General features: G+C 45.4%; 1 protein-coding gene across 1 annotated transcript in view; it reads left to right on the top strand.

Annotated features, from left to right (window-relative positions):
• The window catches only part of LOC109856739 (protein Tob1), a 53502-nt gene extending 45032 nt beyond the window's left edge, over positions 1-8470 (top strand). Inside the window, exons 3-4 of the mRNA XM_020432350.1 lie at positions 6201-7172; positions 7762-8470. Coding sequence (XP_020287939.1) covers positions 6442-7172; positions 7762-8470 — 1440 coding nt within the window. The 5' untranslated portion in view covers positions 6201-6441. The remainder of the gene's footprint in view (positions 1-6200; positions 7173-7761) is intronic.
• Positions 8471-16554: the final 8084 nt, after the last annotated feature.

Below are 16554 nucleotides of genomic sequence, written 5' to 3'. Positions count from 1 at the left end.
AATCGTCGTCCAATCTCGAGCGAGTTCTGAGGATGACAACCGGCCGTATTTTCACGGATAATGGGCTTCTCTTCTTTCTTTTCTTTTTCTTCTCATCTTTCTCCCGACTCTTCGCCATCTTCTTCTTCTTCTTCTTCCACTCCCGTTCCATTAAGTTTTCCGTCTTGCCTCTCGCGCGATTCAAACGTTATTCGCAGACGACGAAATTATCGACGGGCGGAGGAGATACGCGCGCGCGCTCGTTCACTTCCGCATGCGTTCGCGTCGTAAATTTTCATTGTACAAGCGTCGCTCGAACGCGCGCGCCGAAAATTAATTCCGCTCGTGTGTCATCAGCCGCGCGACGGAAAAATCTTTAAAAAATTGTCATTTTTCCCTAACGGAGGAAATGAAAAATTATCTCGCGCATCGCTCGTTTTCGCGTATTCGCGTTATCATCATCCTCCTCCTTCTCCCTTCTTCGCTCGCTATTAATTTTGATTCGCCATTGAACGATCGTATCCGAGAAGAACATTAGTTTGGGGAGGACGCTGTGGGGACTGTGGAAAGCAATGACGTAACGCCACTTTGGCCCAGGTCCGGGTATTGTGTCGACGAAGGCCCTTCGACGAGGGCGCAGGGAAACTCGACATCTTTTTCGTGAGAGGGGCGGGCTCTCTCTCTTTCTCTCTCTCTCTCTCTTTCTCTCTCTTTGTGTATTTGGGGCGCTATTTAAATGGAGGCTTATAGGGCAGGTCCGCGTTTCTCGCGCCTTGTTATCTGGAGCAGCGGCGCCTGGTTTCTGCAGAGACTGTGTCGTATTGATCTGTCGGTCCGCCTGGCACCGCCGCTCCGAGAAAGAGCGACGAGAGAGAGAAGACACGGGCAAGAGAGGAAGAGGAGGAAAAGGGAGCAAGGGATGGCGCATTGCGAGAGAGAGAGAGAGAGAGAGAGAGAGAGAGAGAGAGGGAGGGAGGGATGGAAGCGCGGTTTATTATAACGCACACAATAAAGTTCAATAAGGAATCGCCTCCAGTGGAGTAGGTCGATCCATAATGGCCGGCATAGATGCGGAGGACCGTTTTCCCGATAAATGAGATATCCAATAAGCGCGTTTTCAAGCGGCGAATTGCTTTCTCCAAGATTCCCCCAAGAAGATGGTTTATTCACATGTATAAATTCGCGAGAGAGAGAGAGAGCGTCGACGATTTTCTTTATAAGTAAGAACGACGTTAAAATCTCCCTTCTGCCTGCGACCGTTTCGCCGACCGTTTCGCGCGCATACGAAATCGCTCGAGAATTTACATTTCCCAAACGCGTCAATGCGAGAAATATAACGCGCGCGAGGATTACGCGCGACATGTGTCGCCGCAATTACTCGAATTACTTTTGCATGTGTGTGTGTGTGTGTGTATACGCGCGCGTGTGCTCGTCGGGAAACGAGATCGAGCGAGCGTGTCAGACGCGGTCGGACACGTGCTCGCGAATAACATTGGAATTTGCATACGCGTGAGGATTCGCCCGGTCGTGTGTTCAAAGGTTTCGCGCGAGAGGGATTCTTCGTCAAGTTTTTATTTGCGAATCGGCTTTTCTTCTCCTCGCGCAGCTTACGTGTGTACACGTGCAGAGGTGATCTTTCTTTCAAGCTGCTACGCGAGGAAGAAGCTCGTAAAAAATTAAGTTTGCGAAACGCCGCGCGTTTCTCGAGCACAAGAGCAATATATATATATTCGAATAGAATTTCTCTCGATTTTCGATCGAAATCTGCGCGCATGAGAAAAAAAAAAAAAAAAAAACAACTTATCGTCAACGTGACATTCAGTCTGGACGAGATCCGATCCACGTGAAAGTTTCATCGAAACGTAGTAGCGCGTGTCTTCTTTTATTCAGCGAATTCGGAAAAACGTCATGAGAGAAGAGATTGTCGAGAGAATAGAGACGCGCGCGCGTGCACGTGGCGCGCGCGACTCGTTGTGTAACCGATGAATAATTGCGCAACGCGATTCCGCGCGAGTTCCTCTCCTCCTCCTCCCCGCGCCGCCTGTTTCTCATTGTCACGAGGAATCGAGTGGAATCGTCGCGACAAAGAAATCGTCGTGTCTGGATAATCCTCAAACAGGTTCAATAACGAATAGATTACGGCGCGCGCTCTTTTCAGAAGAGTCTCGCCTCTCTCTCTCTCTCTTTCTCTCACCCTCTCTCCCTCTCTCGGCTCAGAGACGACCTCTCCTTCGACGAAACTCCTCCAATCTCTCTATCCAATCCGAAGGATATAGCGGCGGTGCCGCTGGGGACGGGCGACGCGCGTCCCGGGACGACGTCGCGCTTGGGCGTCGTCTTGACCCAATTTGCGCACGGTCGACGTAATTAAATCAACTCTCGGCTGTTTCTTCGGGGATCGATTAAGCGAATATATGAATATATATATATATATATATATGTATATATATATGCAAACTAAACGCGCGCGCGCTGGCGGATTTAACCCGCTTTGCTGAATCGTGAATTGGGAGAACAGCTCTCGTGTCACGATAATTGGCTCGGAGAGTCAGATTGTGTGTGCGCACGGCACTTTGGAAAATTATTGTCGCTGATATGTCCGCCTCTTGGCTCGAGTTCCCGCAGTTAAATCCCCAATGTCGGAAATAATTCGCGGATAATTCGGGGTATTAGAAGAATTGCGCACTGCGGAGAGAAAAGTGTTTTGATAAAAAAAAAAAAAAAAAAACATATCTCAATTCTGGTGTAATGAGAAATCTTTCGTCCGCGCGCGCGCGCGTCTTTCGTCGTCACGAAGATTATATATCGGAGTAGGTATCGCTCGCGCGCGCCTCTGCGTCAGCGTCTCCGCTTTGGCCGCGTATGTGACATATCACGTCTTACATTGCGAGTATCTCATCAAGAGTGCATTGATCGGCGTCTGGCGGCGCGACGGAACACACAGCCGCCCGTTTTACGCGAAGCGTTAATGCGAACGAGAAGAACGAGGGATGGGGGTTAATTATACGTGCGTGCTCACTTCTTTGTTCTTCGATCGTCACAACAACCCGCGCGTTTCTCCGACGTGTCGAGAGACCGGCCGAGATGCTGTCGCGTGTTGCGCGCGCGAACGTCGTTCGTGAATATCGAGAATCAGCCCCTGCCGCTCCATTGACTTCATTCGTCGAAGGACGCGCGCTTTATCTCCGGCCCACATATACACCGTGTACCCTCTTCTTCGCCACGCGACCTCCATTCAGTCCGGCGTAAATACAAAGGACGCCGGCGCCCAGGTGTCGATTGCACCTACTCCGCGCATAAGTGGAAAGAGCGGCTGAAAAAAAAAAATCCCTTTGACACTTTGACACCTGCCGCGCATCGATCTCTCGACGACTCGTAAACAATTAGCGGACGATAACAAAGTCAACGATAATTTCGTGTGTCAATATTTTTTTCCCCTAAATAGAAAAAAGTGCAAGAAAAGTGTTAGATGAAAAAGTGAGTAAACGTAATCTCGCGATGTGTATATATTGTTGAAAAAAATAAAATTCAGTTCAATTCGAAACAACCGAGAGAAAGGGGAGAGGGGGGGAGGCGGCGAGAAAACGGAGCGGGTTGCCGATTTGTTTTCGCTATCAAACTTGACCGACTATACCGGATAGGCATCTCTGCTCGAGGAGTATCGCGGGAAAATCAAGGTGGCGGAAATTGCGGTATTTGACGAGCACTTGGCCAGGCACGGAGCCGATGAGAAAGAGAGAGAGAGAGAAAGAGAGAGCCGCAAGGCCGTGTATTTTTAACTTGAGAACCTTCCGGCAGCCCTCTGCCGCGGGATCAATATCTACAACCACCCCCGTCTCGACGTCGTGTACTACTACTGCAAGTACAGACCGTCGTTCTACACCCGCCTAGCTTTAACCTACATATCCCGTCCGCCTCTTGGCTCGAGCTCACCCGGTGGAAACTTGCCACCGAGTCAAGTATAGGAAGACGGAGAGAATACGAGCGCGCGCGCGGATACCGCCCGAGCTAAACTCGGAAAAAATAAGCCGTTTTTTCTTTTTTTCTTTTTTTTCTAGCGCAGGAACGCGATGAAATCCGGACGCGCATCGAACGCTATTTGCAAATTCGCGTGTTCGAAAACGATTTCTCGCGGGAAATAAAGTCCTTTCGAGAGAGAGATTGAAAGTGAGAAAGAAACGGAAGAAGAATCTCGCGCGATAAAAGGCGAGAAGTCGCGTTTTCGAGGGTTATCGACCCCTCGACGAAAGTCGTGGAAAAGTCTCTTTGCGGCTCTTCCTTTCTTTCTTTTTTTCTCCATTTCGGGTTTCCTTTTTTTTTTTTTTTTTCGTCGCTCGAAGAGGCGAAGCAGCGAAACGAAGAAAGGGCGGAATCGAGTTCTCAAACTCGGGAATCGCCCGGATGTGCCCGAGAGAGCGGGAGAGAGAGAGAGAGAGAGGGGTGGAGGGGAAAAGGGGAAAGAAGCTCTTTTGGTAGACGCCCAAGAATCTCTATCGCGAGAAAAGAGAAAAGGTGAAGAAGCGAGGAGAAGAAGGAAGCGCGTCGGGAGAGAAGGGAGAAACACCTTTCGCTCTCAGTGGCATTCAGAGAGAGGAGCAACTTCCGCATTTGCGGCGGTGTTCGAGAATAGCGGCAATAGAGGCGACTCTCGCGCGCGCAATCTCTCTCTCTCTCTCTCTCTTTCGTCGTTTCTGCGGCGGAGGTCTAAGAGCAATCTCTTTCACGTGTTGCACTTCTCTCGTCTCCTTTCTCTCTTTCTATCTCTCCCGGTTTGCGTCACAGGACTTGTTTGCGGACTTGTTTCTCATACGAGATCACCGTCCGCGTGACGCACTTGTCGCTCTCGCGCGCGCGCGCATAATTTATTTAAGCAACCTCGAGCAACTAAAAGGAATGATTGAATCGCGCGACGAGGAAACGCTCGATTACGCACACTTGTGACTTTGGGAGATAAATCGACGCGTTTGACAAATTTAAGCGGCTCCGCAAATAACACACGGGTGTCGGAAATTCTCCGATATATATTGCGCATCTCTCCTGAAAAATCGCGAAGAGAAAATTGCACGTCCAATAAACTTCGATGCGAGAATAATTTGTTAAAAATGTGTTTTGAGAGGCGAGTCTGAGAGAAGAAATTTGTTCTCGCGCGCGAAGCGGATAGAACGAACGATCGACTCTCTGTTTCGGTTCCTTGAACGCGCGATGCCGAGAAACGGGGGGAGACGCGCGAGTAACCGGAAGTCGCGTTCCGTTTCAATGCGCGAGCCTTGTGAAAGGAGCCGATAACGCCGCGTCGATGAAGAAACCGTTGCGATTCCTTTTCCAGAAGATAGCAGAGTTCTTTTGAACGCGCGATCTCGCGATTCTAAACACATACAATAACTTTTACACTTTGCGTTGCTTTATTTTACGCGTTTGTCTGACTGTTGTCGCGGTTTTCAATAATGTATCTTACATACACGAGCATCGTCGTCTCGCGCGATAATATTCGGCAGTCGGCAAACTTTTGACGCCGCTCATTTGTGAAAACTCATTTGCGAACCGTAATTAAGGCTCGCACCGAAGGAGCGGAGAATAGATCTCGAAATGCGTTTAACCCGGAATATATGAGAGGAACTTTCTTAAGTAGATTCAGTCAAAATTTCACTCTGATTGATTCAGATTAATTTCACTGGGAATTAGTTGAGATTTCGCTGATTGATTCGCGGTGACAGATAGTTTCACTGGAAATCAGTATGTCACTGAATGCCATTAACATATTTCGCAATAACTGTTCTCGAGAGTCTCAATGATTGAATTGCTTGAGGAGCGCGCCTTGGTAATCAGAGACTTCTGGTTCACTCGTTTCCAATAGTTTTTTTTTTTTTTTTTTTTTTTTGAATTATTATCAAGACAACGTAGAAAATAATCAAGAAAATTCGAGGACATTAAAATAAATCAAATTATTTTCATATTACAAATTATTTTAATTTTGATGATTTACTGATTGGCCCAGTGAGGGCAAAAGTAAAAGTGTTCCGACCGAATAAATTAGCGAGTTACACCAATTCTCAGTGTAACACAAGGACTATTTGAATCAAGTAAACATTCGCTGATTTTCAGTGGAAACGCATTGATCTACTTGAGAGAGAAGCGAATTTTCTCGAGCGCTTTTTACCGTTTTATTATCTACGCGAACAGTGCGCGTTTTCTCACACGTCTGTCTTTACGTATGATTGCAGATCCCCGAGAGAGAGAGCGCTTTGCGATCGCAAGACATTTGCTCGGTTGAGAAATCAGAAGAGTTGGTTGAGCCACAGAACGTGATCCGGTAGCTCCGTTAATCGAGCGTGCAAACTACCATCCAGAACAATCTTCCGCCCGTGGCAAGACGACCGATCGTACGGACGTCCTCGGTGTTATCCCGGCGCGGGCGCTGCGAGCGACGACAACAGCCCGAAGATTCTTCCACCGAAGACCAAGATGCATATCGAGGTGCAGGTGGCGCTTAACTTCGTGATATCGTACCTCTACAACAAACTGCCGCGCAGACGGGTCAACATCTTTGGCGAGGAGCTCGAGAAGGCGCTCAAGGACAAGTTCAAGGGCCACTGGTATCCGGAGAAACCGTTCAAGGGCTCGGCCTTCAGATGTCTGAAGACCGGCGATCCGGTCGATCCGGTGCTGGAGCGCGCCGCGAAGGAGAGCGGCGTGCCGATTCAGGACATCCTCGAGAACTTGCCGGCCGAGCTCGCCGTCTGGGTTGATCCCGGTGAAGTGAGCTATCGCATCGGCGAGTTGAACGCCGTAAAGATCCTTTACTCGGAAACCGGCGATCCGCACGACGAGACCTCGGCCGATCGTGAGGTCACCAAAACCTTCAACCCGGAAGCGCAGTGCTTCAGACCGATCGAGGCCGTGAGCACGTCCCTGAGCGGCCTCAGTCTCAGTCCCAAGTCCACCTCGCCGTTCTCGAGCTCGCTTGGCAGCAACGCCAGCAACGGCTCGTCCAACAATCAGCAGAACAGCCACGGATCCGGTTCCTCATCGGCGCCCTCGCCCACACCCATCACCAACTCCTTCAAGGGCTCACCCAGTCCCGTGCCGGCTTTTATTCCGCGCACCACCGCTCCGCTTACATTTACCACCGCCACATTCGCCCAAACCAAGTTTGGCAGCACCAAGCTCAAGACTAGCAGCAAACGCGCCAACAGGTTAGTTGTTGTTGTTTACCGAAATGTGTCGTCCAAGTCAAAAATTTGTTATGTGCATGTTTTTGTTATTTAGCTAGTGTACGATGAATATTTTGTTGCCGCGGCAAAAGAAACTCGATGAAAAATTTTACTTCAAAAGAAGACATGCGCAGTTTATTTCCAAAACACAATTCTTTTTTCAATGTAACATTTGTTTTAAATTTCCTAGATGACATATATATATATATATATAATCTGTAAACGTGTGGAATGCTGCTTGAAATTGTCTCACACAGGTATAAGTACATTTTCAATTATTAAAAAAAATTAACATCAACACTTTCATCATTCAGTTCCCGCGGTATGAGAAACAAGTTGAACAGTGGGATCGCTTTTAGATGAATTAGTTAATCATCTCGCCGCAACAAATTATCACGAAAGCATGCTTCAAAGATGAAAAACATGATCATCAAGAACTAATGTATTATTCCGCGCGTTATCCCCGTTTGAATCCACATGGCAACGCGCGTCACTAACGAGACGATGTCTGTCATTCTGATTTCCGCGTGTACGATTATTGATGAATCGCATCGATAACGCTCGGTTTCAGAATGTCGCCCACGGAGTTCTCGAACTACATAAAACAGCGCGCGGCGATGCAGCAGCAGATCCACCATCATCACCACCATCAGCAACAGCAGCAGCAGCAACAACAGCAGCACCAGCAGCAACAGCAGCAGCAGCAACAACAACAAGCGAGCGCAGCTGGCGCAGGTCTGCCGGTCTCGCAGAGTTCGCCGCGTAGTCGCAGTTTGTCGCCCGGTAGCATCGTCGCCGGAGCCGGACAGCAACACACGGATCCCAGCGCGTACTTCTTTCAACACGGACCTGCCGCGGCGGCCGCGGCAGCGTATCACGCGCAGTTCCCCCATCGCAACATCTTCGATTCGTCGAGCCACGGTGGATACCTGCCGGCTGATCTCTACGGCGCAAAGTTCCCGTCATCGTACCTCGACCCGACCACGCTGGCCGGCCATCAGTTTTACGGTGGCAGCGTGAACGGTACCGGTGCCGGAACCGGCGGCAGCGTCAACGGCACCACCGGTACCGGTACCGGCGGTAGCCAAAGCGCCGGTAGCGCCAGTAGCGCCGGCCTCGGTCCGATCGGCTCGACGACCAACGGCAACGTGAATGCCACTGGCGCTGCGGCCCAGCAACAGGACAAGAGCGCCCTGGTCGAGGGCCTCAACAACTTCGGCCTTGGCTCGGTCGCGCCTTACCCGGCCAGCCAGTATCAGCATCTGCTCGTGGCCAACTAATACCTCGCTGCGCGTGCTCGTCAAACTCACAATAACGCTAAAGGACGCGTCGTCATCGCGCAGCGTCCCGACATGCGCGGCTGCTTCGTTCTCGGTGCCGCTGGTTCGGACGAGAAGGAGAGAAGACCGTCGTTTCCGAAACTTCGTTTTCGCGATGGCGTTCGGAGTCCGGCGGCTTCCGTACATTGAGCACTTCGTCAGCCGGTGTCTCACGATCCGTCTCTCCTCCCGATCGCAGTCCGCCGGCTACGACTTACAAGGTTACCTGTCTTCTCCCGCGATTCCCATCTTCAGATTCGCTTCTCAGGAACGCTCTTTCGTTCGAACTTCCCTTATTAAAAGGAGCTCGCGACACTTTGTACATAACACTATCGATGACGACGAACCGGAGGAGAGACGGAACGAATATGTTCTTTGGTAACCGCCGAACGATCGGCACCGATAACGCGCGATGGAAAGCGATCGAGGCGAGGAAAGAAAGCGCGCAAGAAGGCGAAGAGAGCGTGTGCGTGTGGAGACGATGATGCCTGATTATTACCAAGTACGCCTGTTGCAAGGTAGCGTGTGGGTATAGAGGATGGGTTTTAGAGGCGTGGAGGAGAGCGAGGAAGAGAAAGGAAGGAAGCGGCTAACTACTGACGAGAGTGTATATATATATATTGGGGCTGAAACACCCGATAAGGACTCGATTGCGATGGCGCGAGAGACGCTCGTTGGACGAAAGCCAATGTGCGGCTACTACCCATCTACACACACACACACACACATATATACAAAACACACACATGTGCAAACATAGATACACACGCAAGGATATTAAACATGTGTACGTAGAGCGCAATGGCGAACGTTCGAACGACGCATCGAGCGCCAATACACCTGGGACAAGCAGACACACTTTCACATTCGACGCGTTATGATACGTACGCGCGCGGCACATATAAATAAACACATACACACACACACACACACATACATAACATTCACAGGATTTTACATACCGATCTTCCCTTTTTACACACACATCCCCATAAACGGATCCACGCGGGCACACGTAGACCACCACATGTCACACGCGAGCGTCCAAATATACACGAAACACTAAGTGAAAAAAAAAAAAAAGAAGAGAGAGAGAGAAATCACATGTGACACACTTAAACCCACACAGATATTACCAAGGTGTAATAATTTATTTTTTCACTGGTATATATATATATATATAGTTGGAGAATTGATAATGAATATATCTGTAGAGCCTATGTATTATATATTCAAGATGCACTCACTCTTCACGGGTTCTCGCGAAACGGTAGGAACTACTTTGTCCGCCACTCGTGTCGTGTGCGAGCCGTCACGGGAGATTCGGGGGCGGACCGACGGATCGACAAAAGGTAAGGTGTCTTCCAGAAATTTTTTTTTTTTTCTTTTTTTTTTTTTGTCTCTATCGACACGAAGAGCGTCGAGAGGTTTTTCGTTTCGCGCGGATACGCAGCCGGATATGCGCCGGACGTGGTGTGGAAGCTATTCAGGCACTAAAATACGTAAAAGCGCGTCCCAACGAGAGCAGAAGATCGAATCGGGAAATAGCTTTCCCTTATTGCGTGTGTGTGGAGAACCTTTTTTTTTGTCGAGATCAAGGCCGGTATTTACGGTCGGATCTCATATCGAAGGTCGGACCGTGAACACCGACCCGGAAACAAACAAGAAGAGAGAACTTTTTGAACAAAAAAAAACAAAAATGAAAAAAGAAAAAAAAAACAAAACAAAAGACGGCCCGTTTAATCGCACGAGACGGTAGAGGAAACAACAAGAAATCAGGACGAAGGATTGATTTTCCTTCTACGAATATAGGGTAGATAATGTAGAGAAAGAGAAGAAAAAAACAAGCTCGGGAGTTTTATACCGTTCGGAAAACTCGTCCTCGGTACGATTTTACATTTTATTTTTATAATAAATGCAGTAGAAAAGTAGGAGAAAAAACGAGATGAGAGAGAGCGAGAGAGAGAGAGAGAGTGTGAGAGAAAGAGAGAGAGAGAAAGAGAAAGAGAAAGAGAAAGAGAGCGCTAGGCAAGGAGGAGACGAAGAAAGGGAGGGACGAGAGTAAAAAGAAAAGAAAAAGTAAAGGGCGAGATAGAAAAAGAGCCAACTTGGTGTGTTCGTAAAGGGACGTAAGTGGCCTCGTTGCTGATCTCTCGATATTTTCTCGCTTACGCTTGCGAGCTGGTCCACCCCAGTCGCGCTCGCTGCAGAAAAACCATCGGGAATCGATTTCCTTTCGCGATATTACCTTTCGATTTGGCATGCGGAGTCGATGACCCTTCGAGAAACTGCTCTTTGAATTGTTAAACCTCGGCAACAACTGCTCGGCTACATGTTTCAATTCTGAATAAAAAAAAAAAAAAACCCGGAGAAATTTTGTGTCGAAAATTTTCCAGTTATTAGATACATATACATTGTGTGTATAATATTACTTTATTAGATATATATATATATATATATATATGTATGCATATTGTGTGTAATATTAATCAAAAATTATTTATAGACACAAAAAACAACGCACAAGTCCTAGTCGTCGCGACATATTTCGATCAAAACAAAAGTTACTTTAAATAAACGCTTAATGCTAAAAAAAAAAAAAAAAGAGAATCAAGTACAAAAATAGCAACCGGAAGATGAATAAATGGCCGGCAAAGTAGGTTCGAGAGAGCAACGTTGCCACTTAGCGTTCACGAGGTTAATTAGGTGATTACGTAATTAAAGGCCGCGCGTTATTGTCCTTGTCGGCGAGGCGACGAGTTCGTCCGGATTCGTGAGATATTGCGTGTGTTTATATATGTTGAAAAATATATCGATCTTTTACTCCAGCAGAGAGAAAAGCATAAATGAAATATATCATACGTCAAGTTTCTTTTTTGCTACAAATAGTTGTTGTATTTTATCTCGAAATTCGATGTTGTTGTAATCTTGTGTATTTATTTTAGCTACTTATACAAAATATTGGGAACTCTATAGAGTGCTATATATATATAGAGAGAGAGAGAGAGTGTTCATCTTAAAAAATCGCTATCGAGAAGCTTCGCTTTGTATAAATGTTACGTTACAAAAAAAAAAACAATACTTTTAATACAACCGCAAATACACCACCGAAGTAACACAACGAAGATCTCTCTAGTCAGAACCGTCTTCCTTTCTCAAAACCCGTCTTACAAAAATCAAGGAGAGAATTGCGGATCGCGTTTTTAAAAAATGAACACTCTTTTTTTTTTATCTCCTACCTATTTGTAAATATATTCACTTGAAGGTTGTGTGCGTCGACCAAAAAATCTACACGCGTTGAAAGTAACGAGAAGTTTGAGTTTGATTATTTTTTTTTTTTTTTTTTTTTTTTTTTGCAAGATAATGAAAGGTCGAGACGCGCGATTAGTGATAGAAAAACAAACAAAAATGTACTCGATCTCTCTCGCATGTCGGCCGCAAACAGTCGAGCTTCGCCGACGAGAATCTCGCAGTTGTGTTAAAACAGTTGCGACAATAACTGCGGTGGAGGTGCCGCGAGCCGCGGGCCGCGGACACTAGGTGCTAAAAGTATTCAAAAAAAAAAAAAAAAAAAGTGTTAAATCCTGTGGTCGTGGGACAAAATGCAAGGAAAACAGGCCCGCCAGATTCTCGGAGACCGCCGGCGTGCATCAATCGCGACGATCGGCTGCGTCCCGTGCCCTCTTCTTAGACAATTTTTATCGTGTTTTACTCGCGTAGTAGAGAGTGTCGATATATTAACACATTAGCGTGTAAATGTCTAGTGTAATTTCCTAGGAATGATGTATTTTAGTGTGTCGTTCTTTCTTATACGGACTTTTGTATAGGCCTTTTTGTAAATTTTTCTTACATTCGGCCTTCGAGGCGGATCGCCGGATCGATCGTTTAAACCGCCGAGAGGTTCGATGCGAAAACAAGTGAAATTCACTTTAAATGCGTTAAGTCGTAATTTAAAAAAAAACAAAAAAAACAAAAAACAAAAAATAGATCTTGTAAATTAGATAAAAGAAAATTTGTCTCTCCTTGGTGTGTCTAAAAAAAAACTTTTAATCTGACGGAAATTAAATAATCGCATGTTTTTCATGAAGTATCGCGAGAGAGTCGTGTCTCTCATCTCGAGAAGAGTCGGTTTTTATATATATACGATATATTGTCTCTCGTAATTAAAGCGCGCGCGAAGTATATTATTCTCTATATATATATATATTTAGTTAATTATCGACTCGGGAAAAAAACACACACAAAAAAAAAAAAAGAACGACACGAGCAGGAGCAGCAGGCGGTTTCCGGTCGGGCCGAGGGTGTGAAAAAAAAACAAAAAAAAAAAAAACAAGTTTTAACCGCGGAACTAACTAACATAAAATAAAAATAGAGACGTGAGAAGAGATACTGATGAAGAACAGAGAATCCTTTAGTAATATCTAAACTTAATTGTAACTATTAACGATACGTACGACTGTGGTAGCTATGCTAGTACCTGCTATTGTTAAAGAAAACAATTCGACGAACACGCGAATGAGGAGGTAGGGGGACAACAAGACGAACGGGAAGAGATGCCGCCGAAGAAAGCGAGAATTTACGGCATAATGTCTCAACGCGTATCAAACTCGTAGCTCGCGTATTTTTTTGTATTGCATATTAAAACGCAAACTCAGATAAGTTTTTTTTTTTTTTTTATTATCAATATTGCAGTTGACCGAGTTTGGTAATTTTATCGCTGAATTTTTAAGGACTTAATTGCGTGTTATAAAAATTAAGTTATTAATTCTCAACACCTTCGCATTTTTTTTATTTACTAAATATTTATATGGAATGTACAATAAACACATGTGAATCGCGTCGAACGTAATTGACAAGCTTTCAGACTTGTGAATGTTGCGCATTGAGAATGAGATACGCTTGAATCATTATGCTTCGAGACTTCCAGAGTTTTGCATCGCAGTCTGTCAGAGAGAGCCACAAAACAATTTTTGAAATTCATCGTCACGATCCAAAATGCCTCTCGTTTCCGTTGCCCGTCTATATTTGCGATGAATTTAAAATTAAAAAAAAAAAACTTGAACATTTTTTTTGTAAATTTTCAACTACGTTCAATTCGCACATACAGTAACGAATTCCAAATGGCAGAGACACAGTTTTCAATATTTTTCTGTACCTCGTGACGGAAAAATTAGATCGGAAATCCGTCGATCGCGCGCAAAAGAAGATCCGTCGGACGCGCGGAGATTGTTTTCTCGCGGGAAGAGAATTCTTTTTTGGTTTTTTTGTTTTTTTTACACTCCAACGTGATCGCAAAAGTTTCGACAGGTTTCGTAGTTGCATTTTTCTGACGTTTTCTTACCGGACGCGAGCGCGACGTTGAAGTCGAATAAAAACGACGAATAGAAGCGTCGGCGGTGGCGTGCGTGCGGACGGGAAACTTTGGAAATCATCGCGTCCGCGGAGGAAACTTTAGCAGACTTTAAACAGATTTCGGTGCGAAGACTTTTTGAACGGCGCTTGAATGCGAATAACACGCGCGCTTGGTCGGTTGGCGTTTTATAAAGAGCCGTCGACTTGTATGGCCGATTTTACGCGAAAGTTTCGCGCTTCAGCAAATTCCTCGGGCGACGGGAATGCGGAGAGGCAGACAAGAGAGAGATAGAAGGCGAAGAGAAAACGAGACGAGAAGCAAAACGCGAAACGGGGCGGGATGAGAGAAGAAAAGGAAAGGAAGAGAGTGGCAACTCACAATGCAATAAGTCGCGAATCAAATGGATCTCGGCTTGAAACGAGAGGCTCAGATTAGCGAAGAATCAAACACGATGTATACTCTTAAAACAAACAAACAAACAAACACAGAAGTGAAACTAAATAAGAGAGAGAAAGAGTGAGAGAGAGAGAGAGAGAGAGAGAGGGAGAGAAAGGAGCGCGTGTAAAATGTGCAACTTGGGGGGCGCGAATAGGGTGTAGATGTGCGAAAAAGAGGGTTACGAGAGAGAAGGAAGTTGAATCGAATCTAATTACTACTGTTAGAGCATACATTGAGATAAACACAAAAAACTTATAGTATTATATACGTTTAATGCGATACGATTGTAATAAACACTTTGTAAGCAAGAAAAAAAAGTTACGCATAGTTTTCCATACCCCCGTAATGAATGTAATATTCATCGAGAGAGAAAGCTCAGATCTCGAAGGCATACACACACATACATAAGTATAAAGTAAAAAAAAAAAAAGATTACACATGTATACAGAGGACGCGGTCAGGAGGATATAAAATACACGTACAAAATACGCGCGCACACACACGCAAAACACACACACACACACACGTTCGAGGTCGCTCGGGTAATAACATACACAAGAGTTTATAAAAAAAAAAAAAATAAAGAAGTCAGTAATCTGTCTTTATAAAGTATCATGTGTCTATAAACTATAGCGATCGATATTGTCTCTTACATAAATGGTAAAAAAAAAAAACAATACAAATAATCGTGGTAACGAAGTCGTGTAAAGTAGCGATAAAAAAAAAAAACCAGACACTCTCTGCAATATATATGACATAATATATATTCTTACATTTATGAAGGTGGAACATGTGGAGATAAAGAGATAGAGAGGAATTCTCATACATATGCGAAGAGAGCGGACTCTGTGCGGAAAGCCCTAAAGAAATGCGCGCGTCGGGAAATATCGTCGAGAAGAATCGTCAACAATCGTCAGATCGATCTTCTCTCTTTCGGAAATTATTCTAAAAGGGGAAGGCGTGTAAGTTTCTCGCGATATTTCGCCGAGTCGCGCACGGAGATATCATTGCGAATTACAACACATGTACACTACGAGAGACACACGGACATACACACACACGCACGCACACACACACACGCGTACATAACGTACACACAAAGAGAGATCCAAAAAAAAAAAAAGAAACTATCGATTATATTCTACCAAGTAATGGATTAATAAGAGAATGATAATTAGATTTGTAATTAATTATACATATATATATATATTTTTCAATACTTTAACTACTTGCTGAATGTGTAAACTATATACATAATATTATATATATTATATATATACACATATATATTATATATATTATACATATATATGTGCACACCTTGCGCGCGCTATGTTGCGCGCGAAAGGGAGAAGAAGGGTGCGGCAATGACGGTCGTCGTCGTCGTTGTTTGTGAAAAATCTCCGAGAGAGAACGCGGGCGAGGAGAACAATTTACCTGAAAAACAAAAAAAACCAAAATCACACAAACGTGATTTTTCTCTTCGAACGGATACGAAGAAACACACGCACGTTAGGTGTGCGTTTTAGATTCGGCTGAAAAAAAAAAAAAGAAAAAAAAACAGTTGTCATCCTCCGATTTTTCCCCGCAGTTTTCCGGAAGATTTTCGACGACTTCTCTCATCGCCGCGATCGCACGTTTCCAGCTCGACCGCGGGATTCGCGAGGGGAGAAAAGTCGCGTCGGAAAAATGGAAGCCGGAAACGGCTCTCGGGCTCTCGGATTCGTCTCTCTCTCGTCGTCGGAGATCGCGATCGTCGAGCGGAAACAGGCGGGAACGCGGTCCTTCTTCGCGAAGGAAGAGTTCTGTGAGATCTTTTGTACCCCACCCAAGTCACATTCTCGATGTCGAAAAAAAAAAAATCTACGTTACATTACGTGTAAGTGCATCCTAAATGTAACTGTTAATTGCCCCGTACTCCGAAGCCCCCCACCCCACGCCATTTGTAGAGAGAAGAAAATCACAAGTAAGAGTACGAGAGAGAGAGAGAGAGAAAGAGAAAGACAGAAAGAAAGAAATACGTGGATGCGATTGTCTGTGTGTGTGTATGTGTGTGTGTACGCGTGTGTGTAAATGCGACTGTACGTGCGGAAGTGTAAGAGGACGCGTTCGCTTTAGTTAAACTTTTTTCCTCGGTGCAGAATGAAAGAAAATGCCTTCGAATGAGTTTCACACGGTCATGATTGTTACGAGCGCATATATATATATATATACATATATATGTGTGTGTTTGTGTGTGTGCTTGTATACTTAC

The sequence above is a fragment of the Pseudomyrmex gracilis genome, unplaced genomic scaffold, assembly GCF_002006095.1.
Source record: "Pseudomyrmex gracilis isolate BER0280 unplaced genomic scaffold, ASM200609v1 scaffold_132, whole genome shotgun sequence".
In the NCBI taxonomy this organism is placed as follows: domain Eukaryota; kingdom Metazoa; phylum Arthropoda; class Insecta; order Hymenoptera; family Formicidae; genus Pseudomyrmex; species Pseudomyrmex gracilis.
Note: the sequence above shows the minus strand (reverse complement) of the source record. Positions and strands in the feature narration are given on the sequence as shown.